The sequence below is a fragment of the Solea senegalensis genome, linkage group LG16 (genome assembly GCF_019176455.1).
Source record: "Solea senegalensis isolate Sse05_10M linkage group LG16, IFAPA_SoseM_1, whole genome shotgun sequence".
Taxonomy (NCBI): domain Eukaryota; kingdom Metazoa; phylum Chordata; class Actinopteri; order Pleuronectiformes; family Soleidae; genus Solea; species Solea senegalensis.
This window is the reverse complement of record NC_058036.1, coordinates 17800239-17813210: the sequence shown is the minus strand read 5'-3', so window position 1 is coordinate 17813210 and position 12972 is coordinate 17800239. Positions and strand designations below refer to the sequence as shown.

General features: G+C 40.0%; 1 protein-coding gene across 2 annotated transcripts; it reads right to left on the bottom strand.

The window, feature by feature from the left end:
- Positions 1-2752: 2752 nt before the first annotated feature.
- vsx2 (visual system homeobox 2) lies at positions 2753-9284 on the bottom strand. 2 transcript variants are annotated; one of them, XM_044047698.1, is made up of 5 exons: positions 8541-9284; positions 8157-8241; positions 7773-7896; positions 4288-4468; positions 2753-3582 (listed from the first exon to the last, which is right to left on the bottom strand). In XM_044047698.1, the coding sequence occupies exons 1-5, from the start codon at positions 8965-8967 to the stop codon at positions 3230-3232; spliced, it is 1170 nt and encodes a 389-aa protein (XP_043903633.1). In that variant the 5' UTR covers positions 8968-9284; the 3' UTR covers positions 2753-3229. The 2 variants fall into 2 exon arrangements, with proteins under 2 accessions (XP_043903633.1, XP_043903632.1); XM_044047697.1 differs by having other exon boundaries at positions 2753-3645; positions 8541-9282.
- Positions 9285-12972: the final 3688 nt, after the last annotated feature.

Here is a 12972-nt window from a genome sequence, read left to right as displayed (position 1 = left end):
TGATATTTTGCTCCAAATGGTAACACTGGGGCTTCAGGCCTTCATTGAGGAGAAACTGTGTGACACTGGCACTCACATTTATAATGTAGGCTCCTCCCACTTGCTGGCAATCACAATAATTAGCTTCCACCTCTTGGGAGGTTAACTGTTTTTCTCTCAGAATTCAATCTCAGAATCCTGACTTCTCAGAATTTAATCTCACTTTTCTCAGAATTCTGACATTTTTCCCAGAATTTAATCTCACTTTTGTATTTCTAATGATGTTTATAATGAAAGTCTAAAACCCACAGGTAAACCCAAAGATATGATATGATAAACATTGTTGCTTAAAACGGTGACATTTTGGCTCACAGGCCTTCATTAAAAGGAGAAACTGTGTGACACTGGCACTCACCTTTCTAATGTAGGCTCCTCCCACTCGACACTTGTGCTGGCAATCACAACAATCAGCCTCCACCTGTTGGGAGGGAGCAAACAAACAAGGATGAATTTGATAGTTTAACTTACACAGAAACATAAAATACAAGCTTTTAACATCAGTATACATGTCATAAATACATTTGAACTATAAAACAAAAGGAGAAAAAGAACACTTTCTAAAGGTCATAGTCGATGTTTAGTCCTCACATGGTGAATCAAACGGTGAAAGAAAACCCTCCAAGTTACCTCCTCCTCGTCCTCAGTACCAATATCCTGAGAAAGAAAATCAGCATTTTGGCTGCTTTTTTCCATCGCTATGTTTAAACGTACAGAGGCTATAAGAATGTGCAATTTAAAGTGTCTTATATCCTTTATTCCCCATCACAACCTGGGCAATCTGATGAAAAAAACATTTTCATTTTCACCAGCTATATAAACACACCTGAGCAAGTACTCAAAATGTTTAAAATGGGATTGAATTTGAGAATTTTGTGAAATACGTCGCAGTTTTGTGATGCGATATAAAACAAATCACAACTTTGACTCAACACGGGCTGTGTATTGTGAAAAAGTGGACATTGCATGAGTGTTTGAGCTGCAAAAGAGGTGAAAGAAGAACAAACCTTCATTCAAGAGACAATATTGTTTGAGGAGAGTTTTTTCTATTTCAGATTGTTGTCAGGCTTCTGCAGAGCTCGATGACGAGCTGGATATTTGAATCAGGTGTGTTGGAGTGAGGGAAACATCTAAAACAGGGTTTCCCAATCCTGGTCCCAGGGAGCCAGTGCCCCGCTCCAACACACCTGATTCTAATGTGGCTCGTTAATCAGGCCTCTGCAGTGCCGGCTGATGAGCTGAGTATTTGAATCAGGTGTGTATGGTTTGTTTTTTTTAGTGGTGTTGTGTGTTTTGCACAGTGGTTAAGGGTGAAACACGCACAAGTTGTCAAAATAGACGTAGAAATGTATTTTAAACGGTGAAGTTGCTTAGTTTGAATTCCTTGTTTTTCAGGTGTTGTAGAATGAGCTCTTATTTATTCACACCACTAATAAGGTAACATGAGTATCCTATTAAATCTGCATCACGGTGCGTCAACATTTCTAATTAAGGTTTTATTTCACCTCTGTCGACGATGCAATTAATGACCGGGCCTTTCTCCATTTGGAAACACAACATCTTTAACCCTTAGCACACTCATGGTAAATTACCGTGGGAATAATACACAACTCCTTGTATGGACATTCCAGGTGTGTGTGTGTGTGTGTTTATAGGTCACGTTTTTCCCTCTTCTTATGTGTTGTTGAGTCATTTTATATCGCATTTTTAGTTGTGATATAAAGCAGCAAGAATTGTTCAGAAGTCACAGAAATAGAGCGTTTTTCTTTTCTTTTCTTCTTTGTTCAGAAAACCGAGCCACGTGAACTTTGAACTGTGACGTATTTCACAAATTTAATCTGATTTTAAACACTTTCAGTACTATTTGCTCAGGTGTGTTTTATACGGTTGGTGAAATTGACATTTTCTTTTCATCAGATTATAAGGAGATAAAGGTCATTCCATTCAAAACACCACAAAACTGAAGAACACTGACACAAACGCACAATAACAGGGTGTTTTTTTTATCCTTTATAGTGTTCTATTTCCCACTAAAATTGTGTTTCACACATCAGACAGTGCCAAGGAAATGTCGTTGTTTTGTTGTTCTGCACATACAAGCCTATATTATCCTATTAATGGAGGTGAAGTGTATAATCTTATATGGATTACACCTAATGCAGACATTGTGGACTTCGAGTGGCCTGATACAAAGTTTTATGAACAGCTTGAGGGAGGATTGCCAGCAAATAAAGCGGTTTGCTTTCAGCTAAGTGTTCAGATAAGAGGATGAAAAAGATTGAGTGTCGGCTGCTAATAGCATCTATTAAAAAGTGATTTTAAATCAGGGCTGAGGTGAGTCTGCTTGTAGTGGGGCGGGTTCTCACTCGCTCCCCTGTCCCAAAAGCTCCGGTCCCCGGGTTTAATCTGAAATTGAAGGCTCTCAACTGTGACGGATTATAAGGACTAACCCAAGCATAAAGCCAAAGCGCGGGACTAGGGTCTCTCCTAATGAGCCAGGGCCAGCCGAGCGTCGAGTGACAACAAGTCGCTGCTCCGACAAGGAGGGCGACTTTATGAGCGACAGTAATTTACACTGGTACAAAAAAAGAGGAAAAGTTAGAACAGACACACAAAAAACAACACGTTTAATAAAAGGCTATTTCTATTTTTTTATGCTTTGTATTTTCAGTTATACACTTTTTTTGAAATGAAAACACAAACATTTTTACTACAAGAAAAAAATATTTTCAAATTGTGCCTTAGAGAGAGAGAGAGAGAGATTAATATATCAATAATGTACAGCGTGACATAGGACGACATTTACTTTGTTTCTTTTCAAACTGGTGGTGCCAATGGTACAAGCAACATTAAAATGAATCTTTTAACAATGAAGTTAAGTCTGACTCGTTAGTAATCCGGATTAAAAATGTGATTAATGACACGTCAGACTCTATCTAGTGCACATGAACCAATATTAACACGTCGCTCCCACGTCTGCCACGCATCAGAAACAACAGCTTTACGTCGACACGTTTAAGTTTTGGAAGTGAAATCATAAAAAGTGCATTTTGCGTCTTTCTGTGCAGCAGATGAGTTTTTGAAGTCGATAACGACGCTGGGGGAGAAAAGCTGCAGGACAGAGTGCGTACACATGCTGACAGCAGATCACTGCATTCACTCAGGAGGAGGAGGAGGAGGAGGACAACGGTCCTCAGTCTTTATTCTCCTCCTCTGCTGGACTGCTGGGATCAGTGGCTTTCTCCTCCGCCACCTGTCCCTCCTGTTTGCCCTCCTGCAGTCTGTCGTGAGAAACTGTCCCCAGCACTTTGGCACTGTGCTCCTGTGCTCTGGCCCTGAGTGCAGCAATGCTGTTCTCTCTCAGTTCCTCTTTAGAAATGGTGGACTTGCCGTCTGACCTCTTTTCCTCCACCTCAGTGTCTTCTGCCCTCTGAGAGCCGGGCGGCTGCTGCTGCTGCTGCTGCTGCTGTGGCGGCGGCTGTGGGGCCTGTGGCGGCTGTGGCACCTCGCACTTTTCGCCCGCCTCCATGGACTTTTTGTGCATCCCTGCAAAGAGTTGCGGGTATTCAGATTTAGAATTGCGTCTGTTGATTGGTAAGCCATCTTGGACTGAAAACATCAAGCAAAAAAAATAGTTCCGGTTTAGAATATGTCATCTGAACGGTACATGATATTTACAATTACAAGACAACTCTATTTTGGAGTTTTGTTCGCTTTAAGTACTCAAGCTCAGGCCAATGAGAATCTCTATTGTACTTACAAAGACAAATGAGTTACTGTGTAAAGTCAAAGAAGGTAATAATAAGGCAATACCATCTTATTTTTTACAGTAATAATACATTATTTCCATCAGTGAAATATCTTTGCATGAAAATGTGTGTTGAAATGACTCCTCCGACACACATCTTACATAATTACTTGGTAGTTCATGTAGAAATAACATGTGTTGCCTTTAACCCTTAGTGACAAATACACAACTCCTTATATGGACATCCAGGGGCGTGTGTCTATGAGTCACATATTCAGGCTTTAAAAATGTGTTGTTGAGGGACTAATAGTAATAGTAAAAAGTAGCAATAATTATGCAGAAGTCACAAAATAGATGTACTTTCTATTTCACTATTGTTCCCATATTGTTATTGTGGGTTAGGGTTAGGGTTAGGGTTAGGGTTAGGGTTAGTGTTACCCTGGTGGGAATAGTTTTTAATGTTTGGGTGGAGAAAACACTCTAAGAGCAGAGATCAGCCTCACCGAGCAGCCAGGGGGCGCACGACTCCATGATGCCGTCCTTGGCAGATTTAAGGATGGACTCGGGCAGAGGGATGGAGTGCCTGACCATGGCTCCATACAGCCCGTACTCGGCCATCACAGTGCTGCGGCCCCAGCATTTCTCCCTCTTCCTCCACTTGGCTCTGCGGTTCTGAAACCACACCTGTGATGGGACGACAGGTCGCTGTCATTTTTAACCCTTACATTTTTCATCATAATACATGTTGTGGTCTAAGGGGGGAAAAAAACCTCATTATTTTCAATATACTTCATGCAAAGTGGATTATTTTTGGTTTGATTATTGCATTTTATGGCAGCCTGGTATATGTGATGTAAGATTAGCACAAATGTTTGCTTATATGACTATAAAAATGTAAAATACTCACCTAGGGTACCAAAATATGCTCATAAAAAATTAAAATTGTATAAATTAAAAAAATTTTAAACCAACATCAATCTTATCAAACTCTATTGCATTTGTAAAGTTTTTAACTCTTAAATTGCCACGTTTTGTCATGATGCACCGTCATTTTGTGGTCTAAGGGAAAAACCCCCACATTCAATTCATTATTTTTAATATACTTTATGCAAACTGGATTATTTTTGGTATGCTTATTGCAGCCTGGTATATATGATGTATGTGATGTGATGTGATGTAAAAAACATTTGTTTATATGCATTATAAAAATGCAAAATTAATTCTGACTTTTTTCTCAGAATTCTGACTTTTTCTTTAATCTCAGAATTCTGACTTCAATCCCAGAATGTAAATTGTTTTATAACTGCTTTCTTTCTGTAAAATTGTTTTGGTTTGTTTTGTGGCCCTTATCCTCTCGTAGAAAATAAACGACACAGGACATATTCAGCATAAGAGGAGTGGTCATTCCTGACCACAAAGACGTTAACATGATGATTCCAGGATTAATGTTTTTGGCTACTAAATAATCCAGTTCCAACTTTTACAACATTTATATCTCCTTCTATTATATGTGTTGGCATTATCACATGCTATGACTGATAATGAGATATCAATAATTGTGATCATGAATGTGGCTGCAGGTGTTTATCCTACATATGTTAATGCTGCATAAATAAATGAAGCGAAAACGTCCTCTAAGCAAAAAATTAGTCATGAAGATTTTTTTCCACGTGTGTCCAAAATGTTCTCCTCAGATTCGTATTAATGATTCTGAACTGCACTGTAAAGCTATAGGCTGTAATTTATCCACTAAACACATTAGTTACCTTCTCAGAAGGTGGTGGAGGCTCATATTTATTTTTCAGGGGCATGAAAAAAACGATTATATTAAAATATTCCAGTGGTTATTTTCAAACCAGTGACTCTGGGTAACTTTAAGGAAACTGTTGCTTCTGTTTTCTGATTCAGTCCATTGATTCTCCATAATCTGCTGCTACAGGTGTGAGGGATCTCTGCCTGCTCTGTCAGGACTCATCTCCTGCTTCCTGCTCTGCCATCACAGACACTTTGACACATGCAGGACACTGCACTCAGCCTCAGGCAGCAGCAGCTGCTGAGCTGCAGGCTCTCTGTCAGCTCAGAGAGAGAGAGAGAGGCCAAATTGATTGTGTAGCACAACACAGGACTGTTAAACCTTCTACTTTAGGCTCCTGTGGTGATTCTGTGAGGATGGAGAGGAGGAGGAGGAGGAGGAGGAGGAAGAGGCCAGAGAGGAGATGAGGGGGCACATATTCAATTGAAAACGACCAAATCCCTTTTTTCTTCTTCTTCTGATAATAACCCTTATTTCATAACTACAGAAATTGCTTCCCTGTCGCTCAAAAAAGCCAGTTGTGGAGGCTGAGGCTGAGGAGGAGGAGGAGGAGGAGCGACCCTGGGGCAAGAAGAGCCTGATTGAAAAATAAGTTAATTTCAGGCCCAATCGATGGCGGACAGGCGGGCAAATATCACGGGAAATTAAACTACCGGGACTCGGGGGAGGAGCAGCAGCAGCAGCAGCAGCAGCAGCAGCTATTGACCTGTGCTAATAAATTCAATGTAGTTATTTCATTTGAACTCCCTGCGTCTCTGCAAAGCAGCAGCAGCAGCAGCATCTTCCTCCTCCAGCTCATCTGATTTAACTAATTACACTCAGTGAGAAAATTGGGTGTTAATCTTATTTTGGATAGGAGCCTCCTCCTCCAAATCTCTGGACACATTTACTTATTTATTTATTTACTTATTTATTATTATTTATTCGCGTCGGTGGACACTGTTGCAGCACGTAATGAGAACGAGATTAAAAGGCTTCCCGCGGGCAGATGGATGGTCCAGGTTACACCACACCACTCCCCCCTCCCCCCCTCCAGCCGTGATAGCTTGATTAGGTCGTTATAGGCTTCTTCTCCGAGAACAAATTGTTTCACATCCAACTACTGCGGCTGATGAGAGATTATCTGTCCTGGCTGCCCGTGCGCGCGCGCGAGGGGAGGAGGAGAGAGAGTGAAGGAGGGAGGGAGAGGAGAGAGAGAGAGAGAGAGAGAGAGAGAGAGAGAGAGGGGGGGGGAGGGAGGGAGGCTTTGTTCAGAAAAAAGAAAAAGGGGGAGCAGTGAGCACTGATCGATCCACGTGAAAGCGAAAAGATGAACGACCTGCATCTGCTTCCACAGGTGCTTCATTAATTGGGATTATAATTTAAGGAAAGTACAGATATTAGAGCTGCAGCTAACGATTATTTTCATCAGTGATTATTTTCTCGATTCATCGGGTAATCGTTTGGTCCATAAAATGCCAGAAAAACGATAATCAGTGTTTGTCAAACCTGGAAATGATGATGTTCTGGAATGTCTCAGTGTTTTCTGATTTCTTACCAGACATTTTGTTTTAATCATGAAAAAACGCTTCAAACCGATGAATCGGTCATCAAAATAGTTGACAATGAATCGAGTAATTGTTAGATATTTATATCATGTATATGTTACAGTTGCAAAGTCAGTAGTAATAGTAATAATACAAGACATCATGTTCAGCCAGGCAATTATTTGAACATAAACATTTATTATTGAGTGCATCTCAAAACAAACTTAAAATGTTACGAATTGTTATTTTATGACCTTAAAAAAATAAGTTTTAAACTGCTACAATGTGTTGACTATGTGTCCTTTCATAGTGTGTGTCAAGTTCTCCTCTGCTTATTAATTGGCCCCCAAATTAATAAGTAAATAAATAAATAGAGACAATAAATGATGTTTGATGTTTGTCTGAGGTCAAACTATTTTTTTAGTGCTGTCACTTGTTAGTATTGACAGCACTGATATTGATCTAAATCGGGTAATTAGTCAAACCGTGTTAACAGAGAGACTTTATCTGTCACACAGGTGTCCAACAATCCCTTAATCATTGAATTAAATGAAATACACACGCTTGTTTTTAAATTAAATTCGATTACATAATGTCGATTTATATAATTATGAAAGCAGACGAGGCTAAAAATAAGACAGTATTTTACCTGTATCCGGTCTTCAGGAAGCTCTGTTTTCATGGCCAGCATCTCTCGGGCGTAAACATCCGGGTAATGTGCTTCATTAAAGGCCTTTTCCAGCTCCTCCAGCTGATATGAGGTGAATATGGTTCTGTGGGAGCGGGGCAGTTATAAAAAAAAAAAAACAGTATAATTATAAACAAAACCTGGGATAAAACTGAATTTAAATTAAATAAATATATATCCTTTAATAATAGCAGCTCAGAGGACTAATAATAATAATAATAATCACTGTAAAATAATATTTTCAAGAACGAAAACACATCCTGTAAATGATTATCAATGATTTTATAACAGTAAAAAAAAAGAAGAAAAGATTATTAGTCTAATAAACCAGAAATATCCACTAACCGGTGACGTCTTTTCTTGCGCTTCTTGCTCTGATTTACAGATGACTTTGTGAGTTTTCGTTCATTTGAAGACAAATCCTCGGAGTCTGGATTGAAAATAAAATAAATAAAATAGAAAAAGATTACAATAAATATGATGACGATATAAGTGGTGATAATAACAGAGCATCTTTGACACAAACGCAATTATAATTTACATTTCAATGTGAACAATTGACAAACTGTATTAAAGGAGAAAAACAGTAGCAGCTGAAACCACCAACTTGTAGTTGCAGTGATTGCATCGTTTATTCTGTTGCTGTGTATTATTATATTATTGTTATTACAGTGCTAATGACAGAGTATGAGTGCAGTGTGAGTGTGGAACACATAATAAAAAGCAGACCTGAGCTCGCAGACTGGCTGGTGTCCATCGGCCCTGCAGCGGCTCTGCTGTGCGGCTGCAGGTGAACGTCGTGTGCGTCCGACAGAACCGTCTCCAAAAACGCGGGCTGACTGTAAAACGACGGAATTCCACCAGGGCCGATTAATCCCATCCCGACTCCCACTCCCACGCCGGCGGGGCGCAGCACGGACCTGGCGGCGATGAGGTGCGCACCGGGCGGCAGCGAGCCCAGGCTGTTCCTCGGGGCCGCGGGCGGTTCCTTATTGAGCCCCAGTATCTCCTGGATGCCGAAGCCGGTGCACCTGTGCGGCGGGTGCGCGGCGCTGCTCTTCGCCTGGAGGCTGTTGCCGCCTCCATTTGCAGCCACGGACGTTTTCTCCGACACATTTAAACTTTCCGACAGCACGGCGCCTTGTTTCCCCGTCATAACTCGATTGCTACTTTATTTTTTAAATTATTTTTTATTTTATTATTTTTTTAAAAAGAGGCCTATGTCTTATTACAGCAGGCTGCTGGTCCCCAGTGCATGATCCTCCGTGTAACACACATGAGTCCTTTAGAAAATGGTCCTTTTATCCAACAGGTCCGACCCAACAAGAGGAAGCAGCCAGCAGCCAATCAGCTGCCAGGATTCAGGATTCTGTGGCTCATGGATGCTTTATTATAAAACGCCCTCTCTCGGATAAATATCTGCATTTTTCCCGGGGACTGTGTGGATAAAAGAGGATTTAGGCAGGAAAATAATAATATAATAATAATAATAATAATAATAATAATAATAATAATAATAATAATAATAATAAAGAAGAAATTACATCTTCGACATGTGCAGGGAATAAAATCCACGATCACACTGAGAAATATCAAACCGAATGAAGCCTTTTATAATAAACTCACTGAGCACGAGCTGCGTCTGTCTGTGCGTGTGTGATTTTTCGTTTGGCCCTAATTTAATCTTCCCATTCACACGTCTTAGTCTTTGAAATGCTGCATGTTTGCAGAAAATTACCTCAATCTCACGGAATAAATCAGCGCGTGTGTGTGTACCTCCACACACACACACACACACACACACACAGGGAAGCAGCAGTAGCAGCTATGATCTCTCTGCCCAGACACTGGATCACACGGATGGATAATTGATATCCAGATGCCACAGGAAAGTCATCAAACAAGAAAAAAAACGACATCTGGACATGGGGTCACTCTGCTGCATACACGCTCCTGTAATCCCACAGCAGCAGCAGCAGCAGATTATTATGATACAGAATATGAGCCAACATAGAAAGACTAATAAATAACTTTATAATAGCTACTAATATACACCTAATAATGAGCTACTATTATTGTTGTTATAATTAGAGTTAATAATCTGAATTATAATCCAAACAATATGATGGTTAATGGCTAATTATGACTGTGCGAGATTATTAAGGCCTATAGTTGACATTATAAATATGGCAGGATTTATTTATTTACAGTGCATATTAATGATCATATAAATGTAAATAATATGCCAGATTATGGCCAGAGCTAATATCAATCTCAGCAACACACTGTGACAATAATAATAACATGAACGTGAAGGTGTGGAATTATGTGAGGCAATGTTTAGAATTAAAGTGCAGAATAAAAAGAGACAAATGTTCAAGGAGATTAGTGCAAGATAAATGCAGATTAAAAGGAGACAATGCATCCGTTTACATGTGGTTTTCATTAGGTGTGTGAGGGTCAATTGAGTTGAAGGTAACTATTGTTGAAATTAAAATGAAGTCACCGCCTATTAAACACAAGATTTTTAAGATGATGTCATTAAATGCTACATTGTTTATTATATAAAAAGGACCAGTATGAGTTGGCCCACTCGCAGTCATAACAATAAGGAAAATAAACTAATACAAACATCCACAGGGCACGACTATATTAACGGTGACAGTGTTTATGTGTCAACAAATGCAGCGCCTTCAAAAAATAAAACAAAAACAAAAACAAAAAAACAACAACTCCAGATCTCACATCAAACGCCGTCGACTCATCATCCACTGATTAAGGAGGAGAAAATTATTGCTGCTGCAATTAGTGCTTGGCCAGTTGAAAGTAATTAGGGCCTAGTTAGTTGGGAATTCTATTAATGAAAGGAATCAATGTGATTAGGATATGCTAATGACACACCAGCCTGTTGGGATCCAGTCATTTATTAACACGGACGGGTGCGAGTGCGGATGACCCGTCAATTACAGGCGAGTCACTGCCCCACTCTCACTCCATCATCGCTGACTCTGCCTCTGTTTGTGTGTTTGCTTCCTTCTCCTCCCTCTTTCTCTCTCTCTCTCTCTCTCCATATATGACTTTTCATAACTCATCTCCATATGAACATGGCTGCTCACTGATTTCCATGCACAGGAGAGCGAGAGAGCGAGAGAGAGGGCCGCCTAATAAGGCTCCCCTCTCTAGATTAAGGGAAGATTTAGTGCAGTCGTGTGGATTGGGCCGCCCATCAAAGACGTGCAGGATCTGACGGCTGAGGCTTTAAAAGGCAAAACAGCTGTTGGACAGTTTTTTTGTTTGTTTGTTTGTTTGTTTGTTCATCTGGTGCCTCTTGTTCCTGCTTACTGCAAATATTAGGGAGCTTGTTTACAGAGACGGTACAGATATGCAGTCTTTAACCTTCACTGAGGTCAAACACTGAGGAACAGGTGAATGCAAAAGAAAAAGGGGGCGGGGTGGGGGGTGGGGGAGAGAAAGAAATAAACGCCCACTGTAATGAATATCATATCCTGCTGATGTGGCTGCGAAGAGCTTGACATGCATTTGTGCCATAATGGATACGCAGACATCTTGTTTATTTGCAGGAAGGTCACAGCACAGATGTGTGAAGTGAATAATAACAAAAAGTGAAGAAATGGGTGTAAAAACGCCCTAAAAAGCCACTGATTCAGTGTCTGAGCTTGGCAAGGGTTACTTTCAGGGAAACTCGATGAAAGCACACATGTGGAGCGGAGTGTGGGATGTGATGTGATGCCCTCCTCTCTCACCCTCCTGTACAGAAGGAGTCTGCGTTCTCATGGCTCGTCCACACTGACATGTTTGGAAGCCGCCTGTTGGCATTGCTTAATTGGGCGAGGAGTTGATTAATTTGCACTAATTGACAGCTAATTTAAAAGGGGGCACATTGGATTGACGCTTGTGAGGGCACAGGGGTCATGTGAGGTCAAGTCAGGGCACTGAGGGTAGACACGTAGACGAGCTGTGAATACCCCCCTCCCTCCCCCGTCTGCTCTGTGGAGACTGACCCGTTACTTGGTGTGAGGGCAGACAGGCAGCAGCCACCAGTGTGTGCACCATATTGAGGACGACAGGTCTCTTACCCACATCAACACTGCTCAGTTTCCCCAGTCGGCATCAACAAGTGTCCACATGTGCCTGTGGGAAAAAAGTCAATTATATATGCATGTGAATTTCTTACATAATACTGTGTATATTTGTTTTTACATTTAGTCTAGAACTATATGCACGTGTGTTTGCACATTACAACTATGTGACTTGTAAACAAGACAAACATCATAAACATTTGAATGTATAAAACGGGCTTGAAACTTGAAACACACTCACCACAACGGCCTTGCACGATGAGCAGTCTTCAATTAAAGTGCATCTCGATTTACTACATAAATATTAAGTATTTTGTATTTTTTAGCATGTGTTGTATTCCTGAAAACTTCATCAACATTTACATTAACCACAGGAGAAATAGAGCTGAAACAATTACTCGATGAATCGATTATTAAATGAATGGTCAACAATTTTTCACAGTGAAAACAAGATTTGTGATTGTTTTAGCTTCTTAAATGTGTATATCTTCTGGTTTCCTTGCTGCAGATAACAAGGGAATCATTAAAAACTGAATCATTTTGGTTTGTGGACAAACAATGACACGATTAATCGAGAAAATAATCATTAATTGAAGCTCTAGTTGTCACCTCCTGCTTAACCATCAACTTTAGCTAAATATAATAATAATATTACAGTACATATATACAAAAAATCAGCTACTTGAAGGGTGTTTTTTTTCCAGAAAATCTGACTTAACATTGTATTGGAAAGTCAATGAGCCTATTCTTTATTAATCAAGATAAAATGTACTTTTATTGCTCCGGTAAAGCAAAAAAAATTATATTGACTCAGAAGCAACATCGACTAAATCTGTAGGATAAGTAAGATAAGTGAAAAAATGGAAAAAAACATTTTAAAACCAAAGCTGCGGGCTGCACATTTCATCAAGAGCTATGATTAACCTAAACAATATAAAGGTAACAGTATAGTGTGCCTGTTACTACTCTAGAGGTCCCACTTTGATTAAATCTATTTGCACATGAATTATCCTACACTTTGTGCAGTTAATCTCCACCCGAAAGTGACTTAAAGTTTCTTA